The 21,311-nt window shown below is 68.1% G+C and overlaps 2 protein-coding genes across 3 annotated transcripts; one reads left to right on the forward strand and one right to left on the reverse strand.

Moving 5' to 3' along the window:
- Window positions 1–74: 74 nt before the first annotated feature.
- On the forward strand, window positions 75–3,375 carry LOC136114404 (class I histocompatibility antigen, F10 alpha chain-like). The gene is made up of 8 exons (XM_065859761.2): window positions 75–208; window positions 753–1,016; window positions 1,697–1,972; window positions 2,046–2,318; window positions 2,395–2,496; window positions 2,581–2,613; window positions 2,760–2,801; window positions 2,953–3,375. Exons 1-8 carry the CDS (start codon window positions 139–141, stop codon window positions 2,964–2,966), a joined length of 1,074 nt encoding a protein of 357 aa, XP_065715833.2. The 5' UTR covers window positions 75–138; the 3' UTR covers window positions 2,967–3,375.
- Window positions 3,376–4,190: 815 nt separating this feature from the next.
- Window positions 4,191–20,517, reverse strand: TAP1 (transporter 1, ATP binding cassette subfamily B member). 2 transcript variants are annotated; one of them, XM_071800962.1, is made up of 10 exons: window positions 18,715–20,517; window positions 16,419–16,521; window positions 15,995–16,331; window positions 13,799–13,996; window positions 11,834–11,962; window positions 10,927–11,109; window positions 9,260–9,433; window positions 7,754–7,913; window positions 6,569–6,705; window positions 4,191–5,091 (listed from the first exon to the last, which is right to left on the reverse strand). In XM_071800962.1, exons 1-10 carry the CDS (start codon window positions 18,809–18,811, stop codon window positions 4,402–4,404), a joined length of 2,208 nt encoding a protein of 735 aa, XP_071657063.1. In that variant the 5' UTR covers window positions 18,812–20,517; the 3' UTR covers window positions 4,191–4,401. The 2 variants fall into 2 exon arrangements, with proteins under 2 accessions (XP_071657063.1, XP_071657064.1); XM_071800963.1 differs by lacking the exon at window positions 6,569–6,705 and having other exon boundaries at window positions 4,727–5,091; window positions 18,715–20,512.
- Between the last annotated feature and the right edge of the window lie 794 nt (window positions 20,518–21,311).

Consider the following 21,311-nt stretch of genomic DNA (forward strand, 5'->3'; position numbering starts at 1 on the left):
TCGGGCGGCCATTGGCGGGCGGGCGGCGGCGGCGCCAATGGCGGGGAGGGGCGGGGCTGCAGCCGTGGCTCGGGGCGGGGTTTGCAGCGCTTCCGTGAGGAGAGGAGCGGGAAGCAGCGGAGCGGGAGCCGCGCAGCCATGGGCCCGGGCTGGGCGCCGCTTCTGCGGCTGCTGCTGCTGCTGGGGGTCCTGGGCGGGGCGGCGAGCGGTGAGTGCGGGGACCCGGGACCCCCTGGACCCCCCGGACTCCCCTTCACCCCATTTTCCTGGGCATCGGACCCCCCTGGACCCCCCTGGACCCACTTGGGCCCTCTACCTTGGGCACCGGTACCATCTGAGCCCCCCTTCCCTGGGCACCGGGACCCCCTGAACCCCCTTCCCTGGGCACCAGAACCCTCTGGACCCTTTGGCTTGGGCACCGGGACCCCCTGAATCCCCTGGACCCCCCTTCCCAGGGCACCGGGATCCCCTGGACCCTTTGGCTTGGGCACCAAGACCCCCTGAACCCCCCTTCCCTGGACACCTGGACCCCCCCTGGACCCCCTGAACCCCCTGGGTCCCCTTCCCTGAGCACCAGGACCCCCTGGACCCCCCCAACCACCAGAGCCCGTTTGCCTGATCCCAGGACCCCCTGGGCTTCCGTCCCTGGACCCAGGACACCTTGCTCCCCCACATCCCCCACCAGTCACGTCCCCCTGATCTGCCCCCACTTCTCGCGGCCCCCACTTCTCACTGTCCCCCTGTCCCCACAGGGCCCCACTCCCTGCGCTATTTCCACGTTGCGGTGTCAGAGCCCAGCCAGGGGGTGCCCCAGTTTGTGTCCGTGGGGTACGTGGACGGGAACCCCATCTCGCGCTACGGCAGTGACACCGGGAGGGTGGTGTCCCAGGCGGACTGGATGGCGGCCAACCTGGACCAGGAGTACTGGGACAGCGAGACCCAGATCGGACTGGGCAATCAGCAATATTACCGCGTGAGCCTGGACAACGTGCGGGGCTACTACAACCAGAGCAGGGGTGAGTGTGGGCTGGGTGGGGGCTCTGTGGGACGGGAGAGTTTGTGACCCCCCCTGAGATCCTGCCCTGGCCAGTGCTGCCCCTTCCCTGCTGCTCTCACTGGCAGGGGCTTCGGCCCCCGTGTCCCCACCTGAGGGGTCCCAGCTGCCCTGGCCCCTTCCCAGTGCTGGATCCCCCATCCCAGAGCTGGGGGGCTCCTGGGTCCCCCGTCCCAGCCCCTGCTGTCCCCACAGCTCCTGGGTCCCCCGTCCCAGCCCCTGCTGTCCCCACGGCTCCTGGGTCCCCCGTCCCAGCCCCTGCTGTCCCCACAGCTCCTGGGTCCCCCGTCCCAGCCCCTGCTGTCCCCACGGCTCCTGGGTCCCCCATCCCAGTCCCTCCTGTCCCCACAGCTCCTGGGTCCCCCATCCCAGTCCCTCCTGTCCCCACAGCTCCTGGGTCCCCCATCCCAGTCCCTCCTGTCCCCATGGCTCCTGGGTCCCCCGTCCCAGCCCCTCCTGTCCCGGGCGCTGTGGGGCCGGTGCATCCCGGCCGTGCCCTGTGTGCAGGGCTCTGTGCCACAGCTCCATGGGGCAGCCCGGGTGCTGTGGGCCCGACCCCCCGGCCTCACGCAGGGCTGGGTGGGGGTGCTGCTGGGGGTCTGTGCCCCACTGAACGTCCCCCTGTCCCTGGTTGTGTTTCAGGGGTTCACACCCTGCAGCGCATGATCGGCTGTGACCTCCTGGAGGACGGCAGCACCAGGGGGTATTATCAGTTCGCCTATGACGGGAAGGATTACATCGCCTTGGACTTGGACACCATGACGTTCACCGCGGCGGACGTGGCGGCACAGAACACCAAGAGGAAGTGGGAGAAGGACGGGATTGTCGCCGAGCGGCAGAAGCACTACCTGGAGAACACCTGCATCGAGTGGCTGCGGAGATACGTGAGCTACGGGCAGGCCGTGCTGGAGCGGAAAGGTGAGCGGCGCCGGGGACGCCGGGAACGCCGGGGGCGGGCGCGTGTGCCGGCCCTCACCGCTGCCCTTCCCAGAGCCGCCCACGGTGCGGGTGTCGGCGACGGAGGCGCACGGGTTCCTGACCCTGCACTGCCACGCGTTCGGCTTCTACCCGCGGCCCATCGACGTCAGCTGGCTCAAGGACGGCGAGGTCAGGGAACAGGACACCGAGTGGGGCGGCATCGTGCCCAACAGCGACGGCACCTACTACACCCGGGCGTCCATCGAGGCGCGGCCGGAGGACCGGGACCGGTACCGGTGCCGCGTGGATCACGCCAGCCTGCCCGAGCCGCAGCTGTTCGCCAGCGGTGAGACCCGGGGCGCGGGGGCGCGGGGCTGGGGGGGTTGGCTTCCCCTCCTCACGGCCGCGCTCGCTCTCCCCAGAGCCGGAGTCCAACCTGCTCACCATCTTGCTGGCCCTGGCCGCTGCCCTCCTGGTTGCCACCACCGTGGGCGCCGGAGTCGCCGTCTGGCGGTGCCGCTCAGGTAAAGCGAGGCCGGCGAGGGTGCGGGAGGACGGGCGCTCGGGGACCCCCCGCGCTGGGTGCCGACGCCTCTTTGTCTCCTTAGGGAAGAAGCAGAAGGGCTACGGCGTGGCGCCCTGTGAGTACCGGGGGCACATCCGGCTCCATTCGCTGCCCAGCGCCACGGGGGGCTCGCGGCTCCGCTTTGTGCGCTGTCGCTGTCCCCCCGGTGCTGGTGACACCGGGGCTCCCGGCACCGGCGCTCACGGCTGTTTCTCTCTACAGGTGCGGAAGGGGGGTCCGACGGCTCCAACAGCTCAGCCCCAGGTGCGGTGCGGGACGGGGATGGATGGGGCGGCCCCGGCTCTCCCGGGGACACGGGGCTGGGGGCCTGGGACGCGGGGTTGGGGCCGGGGACATGACGCTGGGGACAGGGAGGTGGCCCTGGCTGACGCTCTCTGTTCCTCTGTCCCCTCAGTGCTCAGCGCCTGAGCACCGGATGCGTGGCTGGATGCGGCCCCTGCCCCAGGGCGAGCAGGAGGAGGTGGCCGCTGGTCCCACCGCACTGGTCCCACTGCAATGGTCCCAGCACAATGGTCCCGGTCCACGGGTCCCACCGCACTGGTCCCACCGCAATGGTCCCAGCACAATGGTCCCGGTGCACTGGTCCCACCGCACTGGTCCCACCGCAATGGTCCCAGCACAATGGTCCCGGTGCACTGGTCCCACCGCAATGGTCCCACCGCGCTGCCCCCGGTCCCGCCGCCGGCTCCTGTGCCCGGGGGGCTCCCTGCCCTGTTCCCCCCTGCGATCCCTTGTGCCTTTTTCACCCCGGGTTGTCCCCGGTGTCTTCGGTGTGGTTTGGTTTCCTGGCTACTCAATAAACGCTGCTCCGCACGCAGCGTCCGGCTGCGCCTCCGCTCCCGGCGCCGGCACCGGGGCCGGTTGGGTGTGCGCTGGAGCCCGGTTGGGTGTGCGCTGGAGCCGGTTTGGTGTGCGCGGGGCTGTTTTGGTGAGCGCCGGCGCTGGTTTGGTGCGCGCCAGGGTTGGTTTGATGGGCGCTGGAGCCGGTTGGGTGCGCACCGGGCTGGTTTGATGCGCGCTGGAGCCGGTTGGGTGCGCACCGGGCCGGTTTGATGTGCACGGTGCTGGTTTGATGAGCGCCGGGGCCGGTTTGGTGCGTGTGGGGTTGGTTGGGTGTGCACTGGACCCCCCACTCCGAACCCCCCCTGAACCCCAGCCCAGACCCCCCCCTGGACCCCCACCTTGGATCCCCCCTGACCCACACCCAGGACCCCCCCCAACCCCCTCTGCACCCCACCCCGGACCCCACCCCACCCCACACCCCCCCCAGACCCCCACCCGGACCCCCCACCCGGACCCCCACCCTGGACCCCCCACCCGGACCCCCACCCTGACCTTTACCCCGGACCCCACCCTACCCCACACCCCCCCCCAGACCCCTCCCTGCACCCCACCCCAGACCCCCACCCTGGACCCCTACCCCGCACCCCCCCCCCAGACCCCACCTGACCACCCCCTCCTGACCCCACCCTGCACCCCCCACCCCCGGGTCCCACCTCGGACCCCCCCACCCCGGACCCCACCCTGCACCCCCCCACCCAGGACCCTGGCCCCCCCCCCACATCCCCAGGGACCCCCAGACACCCATCATACAAACAAGAGGGTTTATTTCCATCTGTCACCCCTTGGTGTCCCCACCCTTGGTGTCCCCATCCCATCTCTCAGTGTCCCCATCCATGTCCCCACAGCCCCTGTCTCTGTTCCTAGTGTCCCCATCCCTACTCTTGGTGTCCCCATCTTTGTCCCTGGTGTCCCCATCCCAACTCTTGGTGTCCCCATCCCAACTCTTGGTGTCCCCATCCATGTCCCCAGTGTCCCCATCTCTGTCCCTGGTGTCCCCATCCTAACTCTCAGTGTCCCCATCCATGTCCCCAGAGTCCCCATCTCTGTTCCTGGTGTCCCCATCCCTACTCTTGGTGTCTTCACCTCTGCCACCAGTGTCCCCATCCCAACTCTTGGTGTCCCCATCTCTGTCTCTTGTGTCCCCATCTCTGTCTCTTGTGTCCCCATCTCTGTCTCTTGTGTCCCCATCTCTGTCTCTGGTGTCCCCATCCCAACTCTTGGTGTCCCCATCTCTGCCCCTGGTGTCCCCATCTCTGTCTCTGGTGTCCCCATCCCAACTCTCAGTGTCCCCATCCATGTCCCCATCCCTACTCTTGGTGTCCTCATCCGTGTCCCCAGAGCCCCCATCTCTGTCCCTGGTGTCCCCATCCTTACTCTTGGTGTCCTCATCTCTGCCCCCAGTGTCCCCATCCTGGCTCCGGCTGTCCCCATCCCAACTCTCAGTGTCCCCATCCCTACTCTTGGTGTCCCCATCCCTTGGTGTCCCCGTTGTCCCCTGCTGTCCCCCGCCCCCCAGGAGGTGCCAATGGGGGCTGTTGGGGTGCAGGAGCTCGCTGGGGGACCCCAATTCGTGCAGGCGCCCCCCGGCCAGCAGGGCCACCCGCTGTGCCCGCATGGCCAGGGCCACCCGCCCTGTCACCAGCAGCACCGCGCGCCCGCTGCCACCGGCGCCCAGCAGCTCCTGCTCCACCTGCAGGGGGCGGCGGCGTCAGGGGGGACACGGGGGACATGGGGACACGAGGACATGGGGACCCGGGGCCGAGGACCCAGGGGACACAGGGCAGGGAAACAGGGGACACAGGGGACCCAGGGGCAGGGACACAGGGGCCATGGGGACATGGGACCCAGGGGCAGGGACCCAGGGGACATGGGGACACAGGGGACCCAGGGGCCATGGGGACACAGGGGCCATGGGGCCATGGGACCCAGGGGACACATGGATGGGGATACAGGGGACCCAGAGGCAGGGACACGGGGGACCTGGGGAACATGGGGACACGGGGGCACCCAGGGGCAGGGACCCAGGGGACATGGGGACAGGGACACAGGGGACACGAGGGGCTGGGGGACATGGGGGCAGGGACACAGGGGACACGAGGGGCTGGGGGACATGGGGGCAGGGACACAGGGGACAGGGGGACACGGGGGACATGGGGGCAGGGACCTAGGGGACACAGGGTAGGGAAACAGGGGACCCAGAGGCAGGGGCATGGGGGACCTGGGGGACATGGGGACACAGGGGACATGGAGACACAGGGGACCCGGGGGACACAGGGTAGGGAAACGGGACGCATGGATGGGGATACAGGAGACCTGGGGACACAGGGGACACGGGGGACTTGGGGAACATGGGGACACAGGGGACATGGGGACATGGAACCCAGGGGACACAGGGTAGGGAAACAGGGGGCCTGGGGAACATGGGGACCTGGGGGCAGGGACACGGGGACCCAGGGGACATGGGACCCAGGGACTTGGGGACACGGGGTGTGGGGACCAAGGGCACCGGGGGCTGTTGGGAGAGGACCCCAGGGAACGTGGGGACCAGGGACTTGGGGACACAGGGACAGGGACTTGGGGACATGGGGTGTGGGAACCAAGGGGACATGGGGTGTGGGGACCAAGGGCACTGGGGGCTGTTGGGAGAGGACCCCAGGGAACGTGGGGACCAGGGACCAAGGGGACACAGGGGACATGCGACCCAGGGACTTGGGGACACGGGGTGTGGGGACCAAGGGCACCAGGGGCTGTTGGGAGAGGACCCCAGGGAACGTGGGACCAAGGGGACACAGGGGACACAGGGACAGGGACTTGGGGACATGGGGTGTGGGGACCAAGGGCAGCAGGGGCTGTTGGGAGAGGACCCCAGGGAACGTGGGGACCAGGGACCAAGGGGACACAGGTACAGGGACTTGGGGACATGGGGTGTGGGAACCAAGGGCACTGGGGGCTGTTGGGAGAGGACCCCAGGAAACGTGGGGACCAGGGACCAAGGGGACACAGGAGTCAGGGGCTTGGGGACATGGGCCAGGGGGACCGGGGCTGTTGGGAGAGGACCCCAGGGAACGTGGTGCCCAGGGCCCAAGGGGCCAGCAGCACTGGGGACAAAGGGGCCACCCAGGGGCCACTGGCCACGGGGACCGAGGGGCCACGGGCGTCACCCCCACCTGTGCGCAGGTCTGGACGTCCAGCGCGCTGGTGGGCTCGTCGAGGACGAGGACGCGCGGGTCCCTGACCAGGGCGCGCGCGATGGCCACCGCCTGCCGCTGGCCCCCGGAGAGCTGCGCGCCCAGCTCGCCCACCGCTGGGGGACACCCGTGGGGACACGGGGGTCAGTGTGGGGACACGGGTCAGCGTGGGGACACGGGGGTCAGCGTGGGGACGTGGGGACAAGGGGGTCAGCGTGGGGACACGGGGGTCAGTGTGGGGACATGGGGGTCAGCGTGGGGACACAGGGACATGGGGACAAGGGGGTCAGCGTGGGGACACAGGGATCAGTGTGGGGACATGGGGGTCAGCATGGGGACATGAGGACACACGTGGGGACATGGGGACACACATGGGGACACGGGGACATGGGGGTCAGCATGGGGACATGAGGACACACATGGGGACATGGGGACATGGGGGTCAGCATGGGGACATGAGGACACACATGGGGACATGAGGACACACATGGGGACACGGGGACATGGGGGTCAGCATGGGGACATGAGGACACACATGGGGACATGGGGACACACATGGGGACATGAGGACACACGTGGGGACATGAGGACACACATGGGGACACGGGGACACACATGGGGACACGGGGACATGGGGGTCAGCATGGGGACATGGGGACACACGTGGGGACATGAGGACACACATGGGGACATGGGGACACACGTGGGGACATGGGGGTCAGCATGGGGACATGAGGACACACATGGGGACATGAGGACACACGTGGGGACATGAGGACACACATGGGGACATGAGGACACACGTGGGGACATGAGGACACACATGGGGACACGGGGACATGGGGGTCAGCATGGGGACATGAGGACACACGTGGGGACATGGGGACACACGTGGGGACATGAGGACACACATGGGGGCATGGGGGTCAGCATGGGGACATGAGGACACACGTGGGGACATGGGGACACACATGGGGACATGAGGACACACATGGGGACATGAGGACACACGTGGGGACATGAGGACACACGTGGGGACATGGGGACACACATGGGGACATGAGGACACACGTGGGGACATGAGGACACACATGGGGACACGGGGGTCAGCGTGGGGACAGAGGGATATGGGGACACCCATGGGGACACCGAAGGGGACCCAACCTGTGTCGTAGCCCTGGGGCAGGCGGGCGATGAAGCCGTGGGCGCCGGCGCGGCGCGCGGCCGATGTCACCTGCGCCCGGTCCCACGTCCCCGCGCCGTAGGCGATGTTGTCGTGGAGCGAGCGCGAGAAGAGCACGGGCTCCTGCGGCACCGCGGCCACCTGCGCCGGGGACCGGGGACACGACACGGGGGGACACGGGGGATGTGGTGGGGACCCATTGGGGACCCATTGGGTGATGTTGAGGTGGTGTTGGGGACCCATTGGGAACGTCTGGTGACACAGGGGGTGGCACTGGGGACCCATTGGGTGATGTTGGGGTGGTGTTGGGGACCCATTGGGGACACTTGGGTGATGCTGGGGTGGTTTGAGGACCAATTGGGGACCCTTGGGTGGTGCTGGGGTGGCTTGGGGACCCATTGGGGACGTCTGGTGACACAGGGGGTGGCAGTGGGGACCCATTGGGTGATGTTGGGGTGGTGTTGGGGACACTTGGGTGATGCTGGGGTGGTGGTGGGGACACTTGGGTGATGTTGAGGTGGTGGTGGGGACACTTGGGTGATGCTGGGGTGGTGTTGGGGACCCATTGGGGACACTTGGGTGATGCTGGGGTGGTGTTGGGGACCCATTGGGGACACTTGGGTGATGCTGGGGTGGTGGTGGGGACCCATTGGGTGATGCTGGGGTGGTGCTGGGGACCTATTGGGTGATGTTGGGTTGGTGTTGGGGACCCATTGGGGACACTTGGGTGATGCTGGGGTGGTGTTGGGGACCCATTGGGGACGTCTGGTGACACAGGGGGTGGCAGTGGGGACCCATTGGGTGATGTTGGGGTGGTGGTGGGGACACTTGGGTGATGTTGGGGTGGTGGTGGGGACCCATTGGAGACACTTGGGTGGTGTTGGGGACCCATTGGGGACGGCTGGTGACACAGGGGGTGGCAGTGGGGACACTTGGGTGATGTTGGAGTGGTGGTGGGGACCCATTGGGGACACTTGGGTGGTGGTGGGGACCCATTGGGGACGTCTGGTGACACAGGGGGTGGCAGTGGGGACCCACTGGGTGATGTTGGGGTGGTGTTGGGGACCTATTGGGTGATGTTGGGGTGGTGGTGGGGACCCATTGGGGACGTCTGGTGACACAGGGGGTGGCAGTGGGGACACTTGGGTGATGCTGGTGTGGTGGTGGGGACACTTGGGTGATGTTGGGGTGGTGTTGGGGACCCGTTGGGGACGTCTGGGGACACAGGGGGTGGCACTGAGGACCCATTGGGTGATGTTGGGGTGGTGGTGGGGACCCATTGGGGACTCTTGGGTGGTGTTGGGGACCCATTGGGGACGTCTGGTGACACAGGGGGTGGCAGTGGGGACCCATTGGGTGATGCTGGGGTGGTGTTGAGGACCCACTGGGGACCCTTGGGTGATGCTGGGGTGGTGGTGGGGACCCATTGGGGACCCTGGGTGACCCGGGGGTGGCTTGGGGACCCGTTGGGGACCCGCGGGTGTCACCTGTCGGCGCAGGTAGCGGTGCCGGTAGCTGGGGAGGGGGTGCCCGTCCAGCAGCACCCGCCCGCGCGCCGGGGGGCGCAGGTTGAGCACCAGGGCCACCAGGGTGCTTTTCCCCGCCCCCGCCGGGGCCACCACGGCCAGCGACTCCCCCGGGGGCAGCGCCAGGGACACGCCCTGGGGACACGGGTGACACCGCACACCCTCCCGAGCTGCTCCCGGGGCTCCTGTGCCCTCCCCACCATGTCCCCGTCACCCCCATTGTGTCCCCATGGTCCCCACTGTGTCCCCATTGTCCCCACCGTGTCCCTGTGCCCTCCCCACCATGTCCCCATCGTCCCCATTGTGTCCCCATCACTCCCACCATGTCCCCATTGTCCCCACTGTGTCCCCATCCCCTCCCCACCATGGCCCCATCGTGTCCCCGTGGTCCCCCACCATGTCCCCATCGCCCCCATTGTGTCCCCATTGTCCCCACCGTGTCCCTGTGCCCTCCCCACCATGTCCCCATCGCCCCCATTGTGTCCCCATGGTCCCCACCATGTCCCCATTGTCCCCACTGTGTCCCCATCCCCTCCCCACCGTGTCCCCATTGTGTCCCCATGGTCCCCCACCATGTCTCTGTGCCCTCCCTCCCATGTCCCCATTGTGTCCCCATGGTCCCCCACCATGTCCCCACCATGTCCCCATCGTCCCCACTGTGTCCCCATTGTCCCCACCGTGTCCCCATCCCCTCCCCACCATGTCCCCATTGTGTCCCCATCCCCTCCCCACCATGTCTCCATGCTCGCCCACCATGTCCCCATCGTCCCCACTGTGTCCCCATTGTCCCCACCATGTCCCCATCGTCCCCACTGTGTCCCCATTGTCCCCACCATGTCCCCATCGTCCCCACTGTGTCCCCATTGTCCCCACCATGTCCCCATCCCCTCCCCACCATGTCTCCATGCTCGCCCACCGTGTCCCCATCGTCCGCACTGTGTCCCCATTGTCCCCACCATGTCTCCATGCTCGCCCACCATGTCCCCATTGTCCCCACCATGTCCCCATCCCCTCCCCACCATGTCTCCATGCTCGCCCACCATGTCCCCATTGTCCCCACCATGTCTCCATGCTCGCCCACCATGTCCCCATTGTCCCCACCATGTCCCCATCCCCTCCCCACCATGTCCCCATGCTCGCCCACCATGTCCCCATCGTCCCCACTGTGTCCCCATTGTCCCCACTGTGTCCCCATCCCCTCCCCACCATGTCTCCATGCTCGCCCACCATGTCCCCATCGTCCGCACTGTGTCCCCATTGTCCCCACCATGTCCCCATCCCCTCCCCACCATGTCTCCATGCTCGCCCACCATGTCCCCATTGTCCCCACCATGTCTCCATGCTCGCCCACCATGTCCCCATTGTCCCCACCATGTCCCCATCCCCTCCCCACCATGTCCCCATGCTCGCCCACCATGTCCCCATCGTCCCCACTGTGTCCCCATTGTCCCCACTGTGTCCCCATCCCCTCCCCACCATGTCCCCATCGTCCCCGCTGTGTCCCCATGCTCCCCCACCACGTCCCTGTGCCCTCCCAGCCACGTCCCCATTGTGTCCCCACCGTGTCCCCATGGTGTCCCCACCCCGTCCCCGTGTCCCCATCCCCGTGTCCCCGTCCCCGCGCCCACCTTGAGCACGGGCTCCGGGTGCTCGGGGTAGGAGAACCAGACGTCCTCGAGCCGCAGGTGGCCCCGCAGGTCATGGGGCGCCATTGTCCCCACGGGTGTCACCTCCTCCTGCTCCAGGAACTCAAAGATCTTCTGCGAGGAGCCCACGGCCTTGGCCAAGCTGGGGTAATAGCGGAGCAGGACCTGGGGACACCAGGGGACACCAGGGGACATCAGGGGACACGGGGACTGGGCATGGGGACACGAGGGGACACGGGGAACGGGCGTGGGGACACTGCTGGGACAGCCTGGGGACACAAGGGAGGGCATGGGGACACTGCTGGGACAGCCTGGGGACACAAGGGAGGTCATGGGGACACAAGGGAGGTCATGGGGACACGAGGGGACACGGGGAACGGGCATGGGGACACTGCTGGGACAGCCTGGGGACACAAGGGAGGTCATGGGGACACGAGGGGACATGGGGAACGGGCATGGGGACACTGCTGGGACAGCCTGGGGACACAAGGGAGGTCATGGGGACACGAGGGGACATGGGGAATGGGCATGGGGACACTGCTGGGAGAGTGTGGGGACACAAGGGGACACAGAGGGGACATGGGGAGTGGGCGTGGGGACACAAGGGAGGTCATGGGGACACGAGGGGACATGGGGAACGGGCATGGGGACACTGCTGGGACAGCCTGGGGACACAAGGGACACAGGGACACGAGCATGGGGACAACACAGAGGACGTGGTGACACAAGGGAGGTCGTGGGGACACAGAGGGGACACGGGGAATGGGCATGGGGACACAAGGGAGGTCATGGGGACACGAGGGGACATGGGGAATGGGCATGGGGACAACAGAGAGGACGTGGTGACACAAGGGAGGTCATGGGGACAATGGGGACACGATGGTGTCACCTCCACGGCCTCGGTGAACTGCATCTGGTAGATGAGGAAGGTGACGAGGTCCCCGGCCGTGATTGTCCCCAAGGCCACCAAGCGAGCCCCATAGCACAGGAGCCCCAGCTTCAGGGCAAGGGCTGAGAACTGGGGACAGCAGAGGGGTCACCGCTGGGGACACTGGGGACCCTCGCTGAGGTCACCCCCCCGTGCCACCCTGTTCCCCCGTGGCCCAGAGATGTCACATCCCCCATGTCCCCGAGCCCCTGATGTCCCCACGTCACATCCCCCAGCCCCACGTCACCACATCCCCATGTCCCCAACCCCATGTCCTCATGGCCCCAACCCACCATGTCCCCATGTCCCCCAAGCCACCAGGTTCCCCTGTCCCCAACCCCAAGCCACCAGGTCCCCATGTCCCCCATCCCCACGTCCCCATCCCCGTGTCCCCATCCCCACGTCCCCATCCCCGTGTCCCCATCCCCACGTCCCCATCCCCACGTCCCCATCCCCACGTCCCCATCCCCATGTCCCCATCCCTGTGTCCCCCTCCCAATGTCCCCATCCCCATGTCCCCATCCCAATGTCCCCATCCCAATGTCCCCATCCCCACGTCCCCATCCCGGTGTCCCCATCCCCACGTCCCCATCCCCACGTCCCCATCCCCGTGTCCCCATCCCCACGTCCCCATCCCCATGTCCCCATCCCCGTGTCCCCATCCCCGTGTCCCCATCCCCATGTCCCCCATCCCAATGTCCCCATCCCCACGTCCCCATCCCCGTGTCCCCATCCCCGTGTCCCCATCCCAATGTCCCCATCCCCACGTCCCCATCCCAGTGTCCCCATCCCAGTGTCCCCATCCCCACGTCCCCATCCCCACGTCCCCATCCCAATGTCCCCATCCCCACGTCCCCATCCCCGTGTCCCCATCCCCATGTCCCCCATCCCAATGTCCCCCATCCCCACGTCCCCATCCCAATGTCCCCATCCCGGTGTCCCCATCCCCACGTCCCCATCCCCATGTCCCCCATCCCAATGTCCCCATCCCAATGTCCCCATCCCCGTGTCCCCATCCCCATGTCCCCATCCCCATGTCCCCATCCCAATGTCCCCATCCCTGTGTCCCCATCCCCACGTCCCCCATCCCAATGTCCCCATCCCCACGTCCCCATCCCCACGTCCCCATCCCCACGTCCCCATCCCGGTGTCCCCATCCCCACGTCCCCATCCCCACGTCCCCATCCCCACGTCCCCATCCCCATGTCCCCCATCCCAATGTCCCCATCCCCGTGTCCCCATCCCCACGTCCCCATCCCCACGTCCCCATCCCGATGTCCCCATCCCCATGTCCCCCATCCCAATGTCCCCATCCCCACGTCCCCATCCCCACGTCCCCATCCCAATGTCCCCATCCCCACGTCCCCATCCCCACGTCCCCATCCCCGTGTCCCCATCCCCACATCCCCATCCCCGTGTCCCCATCCCCACGTCCCCATCCCCACGTCCCCATCCCCACGTCCCCATCCCCATGTCCCCCATCCCAATGTCCCCATCCCCGTGTCCCCATCCCCACGTCCCCATCCCCACGTCCCCATCCCGATGTCCCCATCCCCATGTCCCCCATCCCAATGTCCCCATCCCCACGTCCCCATCCCCACGTCCCCATCCCAATGTCCCCATCCCCACGTCCCCATCCCCACGTCCCCATCCCCGTGTCCCCATCCCCACGTCCCCATCCCCACGTCCCCATCCCCATGTCCCCATCCCCACGTCCCCATCCCCGTGTCCCCATCCCCACGTCCCCATCCCCGTGTCCCCATCCCCGTGTCCCCATCCCCGTGTCCCCATCCCCACGTCCCCCATCCCAATGTCCCCATCCCCACGTCCCCCATCCCCACGTCCCCATCCCCACGTCCCCATCCCGATGTCCCCATCCCCACGTCCCCATCCCCACGTCCCCGTCCCCGTGTCCCCGTCCCCTACCCCGCTGGCCCAGTATCCGGCGGCGGTGGCGGCGGCGTCCGCGCTCTCCAGGCGCAGGAGCCGCTGCAGGTGGCTCCGGTACCGCTCGGCCGCCCCGGCCTCGTGGGCGAAGCTGCGCACGGTGGCCATGGCCACCAAGGTCTCCATGGCCACCTCGGTGGCCGCGGCCTGCGCCTCCTGCACCCGCTGCGCCAGGCCCTGGGGACACGCAGGGGGCGCTGGGGACACCGAGGGGACACCGAGGGGACACCGAGGGGGCGGTGCGGGCACCAAGGGGATGGTGGGGACACCAAGGGGACGGTGGGGACACCAAGGGGATGGTGGGGACACTGAGGGGACAGTGGGGGCCTGGAGGGGACGAGGGGACAGTGGGGACATGGAGGGGATGGTGGGGACACCAAGGGGATGGTGGGGACACTGAGGGGACAGTGGGGGCCTGGAGGGGACGAGGGGACAGTGGGGACACCAAGGGGATGGTGGGGACACCAAGGGGATGGTGGGGACACTGAGGGGACAGTGGGGGCCTGGAGGGAACGAGGGGACAGTGGGGACACCAAGGGGATGGTGGGGACACTGAGGGGACAGTGGGGGCCTGGAGGGGACGAGGGGACAGTGGGGACACCAAGGGGATGGTGGGGACACCAAGGGGACGGTGGGGACACCAAGGGGACAGTGAGGGCCTGGAGGGGATAAGGGGACAGTGGGGACATGGAGGGGATGGTGGGGACACCAAGGGGATGGTGGGGACACTGAGGGGACAGTGGGGGCGCTGGGGACACGGAGGGGATGGTGGGGACACCAAGGGGACAGTGGGGGCAGTGGTGACAGTGGGGACACCGAGGGGACAGTGGGGACAGTGGGGGCGGTGGGGACACGGAGGGGACAGTGGGGGCCTGGAGGGGACAAGGGACACATGGAGGGGACACAGAGGGGACAGTGGGGACACAGAGGGGATGGTGGGGACACTAAGGGAACAATGGGGACACGGAGGAGGCGCTGGGGACACCGAGGGGACGGTGGGGACACTGAGGGGACAGTGGGGGCCTGGAGGGGACGAGGGGACAGTGGGGACACTGAGGGGACAGTGGGGGCCTGGAGGGGACAAGGGACACATGGAGGGGACACAGAGGGGACAGTGGGGGCAGTGGTGACAGTGGGAACACCAAGGGGACAGTGGGGACACCGAGGGGACAATGGGGATGTGGAAGACACTGGGGGCACATGGAGGGGACAATGGGCGTGGGGAGGGGACAATGGGGGCATGGAGGGGACAAAGAGGGGACAGTGGGGGTGTGGAGGGGACAGGGGGCACATGGAGGGGACAATGGGCATGGGGAGGGGACAATGGGGGCATGGAGGGGACAAAGAGGGGACAGTGGGGGTGTGGAGGGGACAAGGGGCGTGGGGAGGGGACAATGGGGGCATGGAGGGGACACAGAGGGGACAGTGGGGGTGTGGAGGGGACAGGGGGCACATGGAGGGGACAATGGGCATGGGGAGGGGACAATGGGCGTGGGGAGGGGACAATGGGGGCATGGAGGGGACCCAGGGGGGACAGTGGGGGTGTGGAGGGGACAGGGGGCACATGGAGGGGACAATGGGCACATGGAGGGGACAATGGGCACGGGGAGGGGACAATGGGGGCATGGAGGGGACACAGAGGGGACAGTGGGGGTGTGGAGGGGACAATGGGCACGGGGAGGGGACAATGGGGGCATGGAGGGGACAATGGGCATGGGGAGGGGACAATGGGGGCATGGAGGGGACACAGAGGGGACAGTGGGGGTGTGGAGGGGACAGGGGGCACATGGAGGGGACAATGGGCATGGGGAGGGGACAATGGGCGTGGGGAGGGGACAATGGGGGCATGGAGGGGACACAGAGGGGACAGTGGGGGTGTGGAGGGGACAGGGGGCACATGGAGGGGACAATGGGCATGGGGAGGGGACAATGGGCGTGGGGAGGGGACAATGGGGGCATGGAGGGGACCCAGGGGGGACAGTGGGGGTGTGGAGGGGACAGGGGGCACATGGAGGGGACAATGGGCACATGGAGGGGACAATGGGCACGGGGAGGGGACAATGGGGGCATGGAGGGGACATTGGTCATGGGGAGGGGACACGGGGCACTCGTAGGGTCCGGTGGGCACAGGGAGGTGACAAGAGCCCCATGTCCCCCCCCCATCGTCCCCATTACCTGCCGGACCTTCCCGACCGCCCAGGGCAGCAGCAGCAGGGCGGGCAGCGCCAGGAGGGTGACACCGGCCAGGGGGGGTGACAACCACACCATGGTGACCACGACACCGAGACCCCGCGCCAGGTACCAGAGCAGCAGGCTGAGCGCCTCGCTCAGCGCCGCGTGGGCGGCCTCCACGTCCCCCGTCACCCGCGCCGTCACCGCGCCCGTCCCCGTCACCCGCAGGGCGCACAGGTCGCGCCGCAACACCGCGGCGAACACCCGGCGCTGGAGCCGCCCCAGCACCCGCCGCAAGGTCCCGGTGTAGGTGGCGTCGCAGGCGAACTCGGTGACGGCGCTGGGGTTGTACAGGGGGGGTCAGCAGGGTGACACCGGTGTCACCCGCACCACCCCCCCCGGTTTGGCACCCGTGTCCCCGACCCACCTGGAGAGCCCCAGCAGCACCATGGGCCCCGCGGCCAGCGCCGCGTCCCCCGTGGCCACCCAGTCGGTGACACGGCCGGTGAAGTAGGGGACGGCCAGCTCGCCTGGGGGGACATGGGGACATGGGGGACGTGGGGGATGTGGGGGGGGACGTGGGGGGGGATATACGGGGGGACATTGGGGATGTGGGGGGGGACATGGGGGGGATATGGGGGGGGATATAGGGGGGGACATTGGGGATGTGGGGGGGGACATGGGGGGGACATGGGAGGGGACATGGGAGGGGATATAGGGGGGGACATTGGGGATGTGGGGGGGGACATGGGGGGGATATGGGGGGGACATGAGGGGGGACATGGGGGGGGATATGGGGTGGGATATGGGGGGGGATATGGGGGGGATATGGGGGGGGACATGGGGGGGGATATGGGGGGGGACATGGGGGGGGACATGGGGGGGGACATGGGGTGGGATATGGGGGGGGACATGGGGGGGGTGTGGGGGGGATATGGGGGGGACATGGGGGGGATATGGGGGGGGACATGGAGGGGGATATGGGGGGGGACGTGGGGGGGATATGGGGGGGATATGCAGGGGGATATGGGGGGGACATGGGGGGGGACATGGGGGGGGATATGGGGGGGGACATGGGGGGGACATGGAGGGGGATATGGGGGGGGACGTGGGGTGGGACATGGAGGGGGACATGGGGGGGATATGGGGGGGGATATGGGGGGGATATGGGGGGGGATATGGGGGGGACATGGGGGGGATATGGGGGAGGACGGGGGGGATATGGGGGGGGTCATGGGGGGGATATGGGGGGGGACATGGGGGGGGACATGGGGGGGGATATAGGGGGGGACATTGGGGATGTGGGGGGGGACATGGGGAGGGATATGGGGGGGGATATGGGGGGGGATATGGGGGGACATGGAGGGGGACATGGGGGGGATATGGGGGGGGATATAGGGGGGGACATTGGGGATGTGGGGGGGGACATGGGGGGGACATGGGAGGTGATATGGGGGGGGATATGGGGGGGGATATGGGGGGGGATATGGGGAGGATATGGGGTGGGACATGGGGGGGGATATGGGGGGGATATGGGGGGGACACGGGGGGGGACACGGGGGGGGACATGGGGTGGGACCCCCCCCCCCTTGTTGGTTGGGGACCCCAGTGTGGGATGGGACCCTGGGTCCCAATAGGAGCTGGTGCCACAAGGGGGGTGACAAAGCTTGGGGTGCCACCCCCAAATGGGTGCCCCCCCCCCCCCCAGTGGGTGCCCCCCCCCCCCAAATGGCTGCTCCGCTCACAATGGGTGCTGACCCCCCCCCAAATGGGCGCTGCCCCCCCAGTGGGTGCTGCCCCCCCTCCCCAAACTGGGTGCTCCCACCACCCCAATGGGTGCTGCCCCCCCCCCCCCCCATTAGGTGCTCTCCCCCCACTGGGTGCTGCCCCCTCAATTGGGTGCTGCCCCCCCCCACTAAGAGCATCCCCCCAGGTACTGCCCCCCCCCCCAAATGGATGCCCCCCCCATTGGGTGCTGCCCCCCCCCATTGGGTACTGCCCCCCCCCCCATTGGGTGCTGCCCCCCCCCACATTGGGTGGTGCCCCCCCCATTGGGTGCTGCCCCCCCCCCCAAATGGGTGCCCCCCCCATTGGGTGCTGCCCCACCCCCCCATTGGGTGCTGCTTCTCCCATTGGGTGCTGCCCCCCCCCCTTACTGGGTGCCCCCTCCATTGGGTGCTGCCCCCCCCATACGGGTGCTGCCCCCCCCCATTGGGTGCTGCTCCCCCCCCCCCCAAATGGGTGCCCTCCCCATTGGGTGCTGCCCCCCCAATGGGTGCTGACCCCCCCCCCCCAAATGGGTGCTGCCCCCCCCCCATTGGGTGCTGCTCCCCCCCCCCATTGGGTACTGCCCCCCCCCCCCATTGGGTGCTGCCCCCCCCCCCCCCCATTGGGTGCTGCTTCTCCCATTGGGTGCTGCCCCCCCCCATTGGGTGCTGCTTCTCCCATTGGGTGCTGCCCCCCCCCTTACTGGGTGCCCCCTCCATTGGGTGCTGCCCCCCCCACATTGGGTGCTGCCCCCCCCCCAAATGGGTGCCCCCCCCATTGGGTGCTGCCCCCCCCATTGGGTGCTGACCCCCCCCCATTGGGTGCTTCCCCCCCCCATTGGGTGCTGCCCCCCCCATTGGGTGCTGTCCCCCCCCCCATTGGGTGCTTCCCCCCCCCATTGGGTGCTGACCCCCCCCATTGGGTGCTGCCCCCCCCATTGGGTGCTGCCCCCGTACCGAGCACCGACGCCGCCATCAGCGCCGCCACCACCGCGCAGCGGCCGCGCTCGGGGCCCAGCAGGGACAGCAGGCGGCGGGCGGGCCCCGCGCCCATCGTGTCACCCGCTGTCACCCGATGGGACCCGGTTCTGCTCCCGCTGTCACCCGGTGTGCTCTGGTTCTGCTCCCGGTGTCACCCGGTGTCACCCAGTTCTGCTCCCGGTGTCACCTGGTGTCACCCAGTGGGACCCGGTTCAGCTCCCGGTGTCACGTGGTGTCACCCAATGTGCTCCGGTTCTGCTCCCGCTGTCACCCGGTGTCACCCAGTGGGACCCGGTTCTGCTCCTGGTGTCACCCAACGTGCTCCGGTTCCGCTCCCGGTGTCACCCGGTGTCACCCAGTGGGACCCGGTTCTGCTCCTGGTGTCACCCAATGTGCTCCGGTTCAGCTCCCGGTGTCACTCGGTGTCACCCGGTTCAGCTCCCGGTGTCACCCAGTGTCACCCAATGTGCTCCGGTTCTGCTCCCGGTGTCACCCGGTGTCACCCAACGTGCTCTGGTTCTGCTCCCAGTGTCACTCGGTGTCACCCAGTTCTGCTCCCGGTGTCACCTGGTGTCACCTGGTGTCACCCAGTGGGACCCGGTTCAGCTCCTGGTGTCACCCAGTGTCACTCAATGTGCTCCGGTTCTGCTCCCGGTGTCACCCGCTGTCACCCAACGTGCTCTGGTTCTGCTCCCAGTGTCACCCGGTGTCACCCAGTTCTGCTCCCGGTGTCACCCAGTGTCACCCAATGTGCTCCGGTTCCGCTCCCAGTGTCACCCAGTGTCACCCAGTGGGACCCGGTTCAGCTCCCGGTGTCACCCGGTGTCACCCAACGTGCTCCGGTTCCGCTCCCGGTGTCACCCGGTGTCACCCAGTGGGACCCGGTTCAGCTCCCGGTGTCACCCAGTGTCACCCAATGTGCTCCAGTTCTGCTCCAGGTGTCACCTGATGTCACCCAGTGGGACCCGGTTCTGCTCCTGGTGTCACCCAATGTGCTCCAGTTCAGCTCCCGGTGTCACTCAGTGTCACCCAGTTCTGCTCCCGGTGTCACCCGGTGTCAGCCGATGGGACCCGATGGGACCCGGTTCTGCTCCCGCTGTCACCCGGTGTGCTCTGGTTCTGCTCCCGGTGTCACCCGGTGTCACCCAGTTCTGCTCCCGGTGTCACCTGGTGTCAGCCGATGGGACCCGGTTCAGCTCCCGGTGTCACCCAGTGTCACCCAATGTGCTCCGGTTCTGCTCCGAATGTGCCCAATCCGGTCCTGGTCTTGGTCCCAGTGTCACCCAGTGTGACCAATCCAGTCCCACTGCGCTCCGCTCCGCTCCCGGTCCTGGTCCTGGGGCGATTGATCCGGTCCCGTTGTGCTCCGGAGTGACCCGGGGCGATTGATCCGGTCCCGTTGTGCTCCGGAGTGACCCGGGGTGATTGATCCGGTCCCGCTGTGCTCCGGTCCCGGTGTCCCCGCTCCGGTCCCCGTGTCCCCGCTCCCCGTTCGGTTCCTTCCCGGCAGCCGCCGCCGCTTCTCGGAAAGGGAAACCCGGTACTGGGTTGGGGGCGGGACCGGGGGAGGGACCGGGGACGGGGGGGATCGGGATCCGGATCGGGATCCGGATCGGGATCGGGAGGGACCGCAACGATCACCGAGCACAACCGAGCATCCCCGTTCCCCGTTCCCCGCCCGGGACACGCAGGGACCGGAAGAGATGGGCGGTGCTGATTGGCCCAGGCGGCGGTGTCGTCATCAGTTGCCGGGCAGATGGAGCTGGAGCAGTTTGGGATCGGGAGGGGGCGGGACGAAGGGGGCGTGGTCAGGGCAGGAGGGGCCGATTGAAAAGGCAAAGGGCGGCCGTGGGTTGTACTGGGGGCGCTGGGCTGGGCTCTGAGGCTGGACTGGGAGCACTGGTGGTTACTGGTGAGCACCCCAGGGTGCTGGGTCCAGTCCATGGAGGCAGAGGGGGGTGCACTGGGAGCACTGGTGGTCACTGGTGAGCACCCCAGGGTGCTGGGTGCAGTCCATGGAGGCAGAGGGGGGTGCACTGGGAGCACTGGTGGTCACTGGTGAGCACCCCAGGGTGCTGGGTGCAGGGTCCAGGGGAGCACAGGGGGTGCACTGGGAGCACTGGTGGTCACTGGTGAGCACCCCAGGGTGCTGGGTGCAGTCCATGGAGGCAGAGGGGGGTGCACTGGGAGCACTGGTGGTCACTGGTGAGCACCCCAGGGTGCTGGGTGCAGTCCATGGAGGCAGAGGGGGCTGCACTGGGAGCACTGGTGGTTACTGGTGAGCACCCCAGGGTGCTGGGTGCAGTCCATGGAGGCAGAGGGGGGTGCACTGGGAGCACTGGTGGTCACTGGTGAGCACCCCAGGGTGCTGGGTGCAGTCCATGGAGGCAGAGGGGGGTGCACTGGGAGCACTGGTGGTCACTGGTGAGCACCCCAGGGTGCTGGGTCCAGTCCATGGAGGCAGAGGGGGGTGCACTGGGAGCACTGGTGGTCACTGGTGAGCACCCCAGGGTGCTGGGTGCAGTCCATGGAGGCAGAGGGGGGTGCACTGGGAGCACTGGTGGTCACTGGTG

This window comes from Patagioenas fasciata, chromosome 34 (assembly GCF_037038585.1).
Source record: "Patagioenas fasciata isolate bPatFas1 chromosome 34, bPatFas1.hap1, whole genome shotgun sequence".
Classification (NCBI taxonomy): Eukaryota; Metazoa; Chordata; class Aves; order Columbiformes; family Columbidae; genus Patagioenas; species Patagioenas fasciata.

Coding starts and splice junctions, on each gene's coding strand:
- LOC136114404 (XM_065859761.2), top strand. CDS start 139: ATGGGCCCGGGCTGGGCGCCGCTTCTGCGGCTGCTGCTGCTGCTGGGG. Junction 1,017..1,696: donor CTACTACAACCAGAGCAGGG/GTGAGTGTGGGC, acceptor GTTGTGTTTCAG/GGGTTCACACCCTGCAGCGC. Junction 2,319..2,394: donor GCCGCAGCTGTTCGCCAGCG/GTGAGACCCGGG, acceptor CGCTCTCCCCAG/AGCCGGAGTCCAACCTGCTC.
- TAP1 (XM_071800962.1), bottom strand. CDS start 18,811: ATGGGCGCGGGGCCCGCCCGCCGCCTGCTGTCCCTGCTGGGCCCCGAG. Junction 16,332..16,418: donor GTGCTGCTGGGGCTCTCCAG/GTGGGTCGGGGA, acceptor GTACAACCCCAG/CGCCGTCACCGAGTTCGCCT. Junction 5,092..6,568: donor ACGTCCAGACCTGCGCACAG/GTGGGGGTGACG, acceptor CGCCCCCTGCAG/GTGGAGCAGGAGCTGCTGGG.